This window comes from Cariama cristata, unplaced genomic scaffold (genome assembly GCF_000690535.1).
Source record: "Cariama cristata isolate BGI_N322 unplaced genomic scaffold, ASM69053v1 scaffold38457, whole genome shotgun sequence".
Classification (NCBI taxonomy): Eukaryota; Metazoa; Chordata; class Aves; order Cariamiformes; family Cariamidae; genus Cariama; species Cariama cristata.
In genome coordinates this window covers 1,314-6,620 of record NW_009625620.1, presented here as the reverse complement: position 1 = coordinate 6,620, position 5,307 = coordinate 1,314, and the positions used below count along the sequence as shown (strand labels likewise).

Genomic DNA, 5,307 nt, shown 5'->3' with positions numbered 1-5,307 from the left:
TGGCGACGACGGCAGCAATTATGTGCCCACGGTGACACAGAGCAATGGGGAAGTGACACAAAACCCTCCAGTTAGGAGTCTCTGCTGTCCCTGTGTGAGGTTGGGGCAGGTCCCCGCCATGGCCCTGCCCTTGCTGCCCTGTGCTGCAGGTGGCTGTGCCCGATGTCCCGGCTTTACTGTCCTTTAGAGCCCCATCTCTGTGCCCTTCCCCTGTCATTAGGGAGGGGGTGACCCCCAGCAGCCCTGTCCCTGCCCCACCCTGCAGGGCCCAGTTCCCCCGCGCCCCCCATCTGGCACCCAGTGCCCAGCCGGGTGCCTCCCTGCCCTCCTCCCAGCCCAGCTGTGCCAGGAGCCCCCCGGGCATGTACTCCCCTCAGCCGGTGCTCATTTTAGCCCATAAAGGAAGCATTTTCCGGGGGCAGATGTTTGCAGAAGCCATGCCAGGGCAGTTTCAGAATGGTTTATGCTGCAAGGCTGCTGGACACATCCTACCCTTTCCCTTCTCATTCACTCCCAGCCATGTCTGGGCGAGCCATGTAGCAGCAGCAGAGACTGCCTGGCGTGGCCTCCGCTGCTTAGCCCCGGCAGCTGGGACACAGCAGTTGTGTGTACCCTCCCCAGTGCCCCTCTGGGACCAACACCCCCTCACCTGTCCCCACGCCCACCAAGGCGACGTGCCATGTGGTTGCTGAAGGGCCAACACCCCCGGTACGTCCAGCACAGCATCTGTCCTCCTTCATACCTCCCTCCAAGGGGAAACGCTGGACTTTGGAGCTGAACATTGTTCCCCTTTATTGTCCTATCCTAAAATGAAACCGAAACCCCATCAAAGTCTCAGAAATGCTCAGAAACTGGTTTTCCTCAATAGATGGCATTGGCTTCAGCTAAATGCTTTACATAGACAATTTCAGTGATTTTTTTTGGCTAGTTTCAGGCTTCGCACCAATGCATAAACCTTCCCAGAGGCAAACCAAACCCCTGAAACAGAAAGTGCCTCGAACCACAAAATCTTTGAAGCATCGTTTACTTTCTAGTGTCTCAGGAGGTTCACTGACTCTGCCTCTTTCTATATCCACTTGCACAAACCACAGCATTTGAATATTTTTGAGTTCAGGTTAGTGCTATAGAAATTCAGCACTCCAAGAGCTTCTTTGCCCTGTGCCATTGGCACCACGCTGGGAAAACACTTTACAAAACAGCAGCCGAGGCTTCCCTGGGGAATTTGAAGCTAACCGGTCTTAGCTGAAACCCATCCTGGCTCACCCTTGCCTTGGCTGTTGCAGCTGTATGGAGGCATCCACATCCCCTGCATGCTTTTCTCTGCTAGTCCTAGCTCTTCCTCTCTACCAACAGCCTCTGATGCCTCCTCTCCGACCCCCTTTGCGTGCCCTGGCCCTTGGCAGATGCTCCCGGGATCCCTCACCCAAGGGCTGCTGCTCCAAAGGGCTGTGAAGGCAGGGGTTGATAAGGTGCTACCAGGAGCAGCAGCCTGGGAGATGCGGAATGGGCAGGGGCAGCTCAGTGGGAAGCTGAGCTCCTGGATGGGTAGGGAATACTGCTGGCAGGGTGCCTGGGGCAAACCTGCTGATGTCTGCGGCCTCCCTATCTCCTGTGCTAGGAAAATATGTCTGCGATGCCCTTCTGTCCGTGCTGCTCCTCCAGAACTGGGTTAGCTGGTGGAGCAGCACCGTCCTCCACTCCTGGTGCCTTGGGAAGCAGCCATCACCTCGACAGAGCCAGGTGAGATGGGTTTAAGTGCTAAAGGCTGCTCTGGCACCGTCCAGCTCAGCTCTGGAAGGCAGGAGGGTGCCCAGGGCATGATTGGCAGCACACGGGCTGCCTGCCCTCTGCTGCACTCACCCTGGCAGTAACGTGTGTTCCCTCTCAGCACACGCATGCCCTGGGACCTACTGCTCTCAATTGCCCTTTACTTCATGCTCCTCACACCCCCTGGCCCCCAGCTTGCCCGTAGCCCAGGCCGCGCTGCCCACCCAGTTGCTGCCCGTGCTTGGAGCATCCCTGGCATCTCCGCACAGTCCGGCCCGGAGGGGGGAAATGCTGCGGAGGAGAGATGCCGTGCTCACCCAGGGTGAAGCTGGACCTGTCACCCTCTCCCCAGAGACAGGGTGGGACTGATCATAAGGCCACCAAAGGCAGACTGGCCCAAACCGGGACGACCTTCACTAAACCTTGTGATCCAGTGAGCATTTTATACAGGGGGCTGTTTGGAGGAGGTTTGGCGTGTGATTTTAGCTTATTTCTTTGGCAGTGGGACCCAGCTGACCGTTCTCAGAAAGTCGCTCTGATGCTCACACGGGGTCTTCCCAGTGCTGGGGGCTGCATGGGCTCTTCCTGGGGTTTGGGGTATTGGTTTTTTTCTTGCTTCAACTTCTCCATTTAGTTATAGTAGCGTGTCATCCGTCTGTCTAACCACACTGAAAAGTATCCATGTGCCTTTCCTTGGCAGGAGGAAACAAGGTTTGACAGGCTAATCGGGCTTTGCTGCTTGCGAAACATTTTTGGTCCTTTCAAATCTGCGGACCCTCTGCTGATCCTGTGGGTCTTGTTCAACTTGTGAGTGCTGGAGTTACTGCGTAAAGTATATCTGTATATTTGCCAGACAACCAGATTATATTGGAGTTTAGGAAACAGAAATTTCTTAACATTTCTCTTTCTCCTAAGAAGAAGCTCCCAGGTATGCTCTGTAGGATGAGGAAATATAAATGAGGTTGAAGTAGAAGGCTTCAGGTCTGAGCAGACAGATTGGGCTTGCTGGCTGAGGACAAGGTTGCCTCTTCATGTCTCAGTGGCACTCAGGACGATGGCTGCCTCTTCAGCCTCCAAAGAGCAGCGTAGCTGAGTTTTGGCTACAGCCGCACACGCGCGTGACACAGGGCCGAGGTGTGGGATGCTGGTGCCAGGGAATCCTGCAGACACGCACCCTGGGTGTCCTCCGGAGAGCTGGGGCCTCTTACCTCCAGGACAGCCTTTTTACATTGCTAGGCTGAATATTAAAGAAATAAGGTGACTGCAGAGACCTTGAGCTATTAGCTCCTTTGCTGGTGGTGGGAGCTGCACTGAAAGACTTCAGCCAGGACCAAAACCTCACGGGTATAGCAGTGTGCACACTTTAAAGACCTTCCTCCTTCCATAGCTGCTTCCCCGCACCTCTCTCTCCCCTCGCAGGTCAGCCCAAGGCTTCCCCCAACGTCCACCTCTTCCCACCGTCCTCCAAGGAGCTCTCGACGCAGAGCAAAGCCATCCTGGTGTGTCTGCTGGGAGACTTCTACCCCGGTGCCATGTGGGTGGCCGTGCCCTCAGCAGTGGCATCGAGACCAGCCAGCCCCAGCGGCAGACCAACGAGTACATGGCCAGCAGCTACCTGGTGCTGGGTGCTGCTAACTGGAAGATCCATGAGACCCACACCTGCAAGGTCACGCATGAGACTGCCACCATCAAGAAGGTCCTGAATAGATCTGAGTGCTCCTAACCCCAGTGGGGATCGGACAGCCCTGGCCCTGGAGCATCACATTCCCCAGCACAGTGCTTCACCATCCCTGTCCCCTCCTTCTGTGCAAGTCTCTGCCATCTCTGTGGGCCCTGCCTTCTCCCCATGCCTGAAGCTCTCCCATCTGCCCTGCCCCATCCCCTCATCCTGGGCATCCTCCAAATAAACCCTGAGCAAGCGCTGGCCCTGCATCCCCATCACCCAGTCCTTCCTCCTTGGTCAAATATGATCATGACCCTGCAAAAAAACATGGCCATGATCAGTGAGAGCTTAACTGCTCATTCCTGTCTTGCATTTTCCCCTGCAGTGGTCTGCGGCTGGTCCTCAGGTGACCCCAGCTGGCTGCTGCCTTCCCTCCCCGGGGTTCCTGCCCCAAATTCTGTTGCACCTGGGGAGCGGAGCAGGAGCCATCTCAGGCACTAAGGCTGCACTAGCCCTGGGTTTGGTCCATGGGCACTGGCCTGATCTCCCACAGCAAAGGCGGGAGCTAAATTAAGTTGGAGAAAGCAACCAGCCAGGGCTCCACTGCAGCGCCCAGTGCTGGCTGATGCCCCAGGGCTCCCCTCTGTCTGCAGACCAGCCCCCCCTGACCCAGGCAGGGCATAAAGTGCTGAGACCTGTGCTGAGCTCTGTTAGAGCAGAAATAAAAACTCCCATGGCTTCAGCCTTTGGTTATCACCCACTGACACAGCGATAGGCACCTTCAGTGAGCATCCCGGGGCCTGATCCTCCGGCATGGCCGTCGAGCTTCATTGGCTCAGGGCAGCTCTGAACTCCCCCACACCAGAGCCAACCCCACAGCAGTGCCTTTGCTGGTGCCGAGATGCCAGGTGTGACAAAGGGAAGTGCTTATTTACCCTTGGTGGGACGGTCCAGCGCCCCACACCCAGCCCTGAGCGCAGGGCTGAGCTCCAGCACGGCAGCGGGCACAGTGTGACGGCAGCCGGGGCTGCCCCAGCACAGGGCACTCCAACATAGCTGCTGCAAGGAGGCTCACCTGCCCGCCAGGCACCAAAAATCCAGCCCAGGTAAGGACGTGGGCTGTGCTGAGGTCTGGTTTTGCCCCCGAGAGCAGGGCCAGGCCGCAGGGTGGCATGGGTGCCGGGAGGTGGGGTTCCCTATGAAACCGCGGCACCTGTGCCAGCGCTGGTGTTTCTGGGCACTGGGGAGGATGGATGGATTGTTTATTCATGATTTACCCACACACACACTGTCCGATGGCTGGTGGTCCCCCGTTCGCCCCAGCTGCAGCCATGATGTGGCCTGAAGGGTGGCAGGACCGTGGCTGATGTCCCCCCCCGGGCAGCCCACAGCCACCTGCGTGACAGCAGCGCAGATTGAGGCAAGGTGCTGCCTGTCATGACTTAGGAGGACACAAAGACTCCACCAGCCCTTTCTTACCTGGCATTAACGTCCCCACATCAAAGGCAGGGATGTGGGCTTGTAATGAGCACAAGGCACGTGGTCCTGGGTAGCAGTGGGTCCCTGGAGCAGCCAACGATGCAACCACGGCTCTGGAGAGCCCAACCAATGTGGTTCATGTGGGATGGTGAGGCCAAGGCCACCTGTTTTCCCATGGCCTCTCCAGCAAGGACACGCAGGCGTCCCCATATGGCTGTCCTGCTGCTCCTGCTCTGCCACATCCACCGAAGCAAATCCAGCACCATGCATCAAGCTTGCTGTGTCCATCAGGACACCTCCATCTCATCACTTTCATCCTGCTGTGTCCATTGGGGCACCTCCATCTCATCACCTTCACCCTGCTGTGTCCATTGGGACACCTCCATCTCATCACCTTC

General features: G+C 57.2%; 1 gene segment (V, D, J or C); it reads left to right on the top strand.

Annotated features, from left to right (window-relative positions):
- LOC104164371 overlaps positions 1–3,490 on the top strand; it is a gene marked incomplete at its 5' end in the record, with an annotated part of 6,286 nt that extends 2,796 nt beyond the window's left edge. Inside the window, 2 exon segments of the V gene segment in view lie at positions 2,260–2,290; positions 3,185–3,490. Of these exon segments, the coding sequence occupies positions 2,260–2,290; positions 3,185–3,490 (337 nt within the window).
- Positions 3,491–5,307: the final 1,817 nt, after the last annotated feature.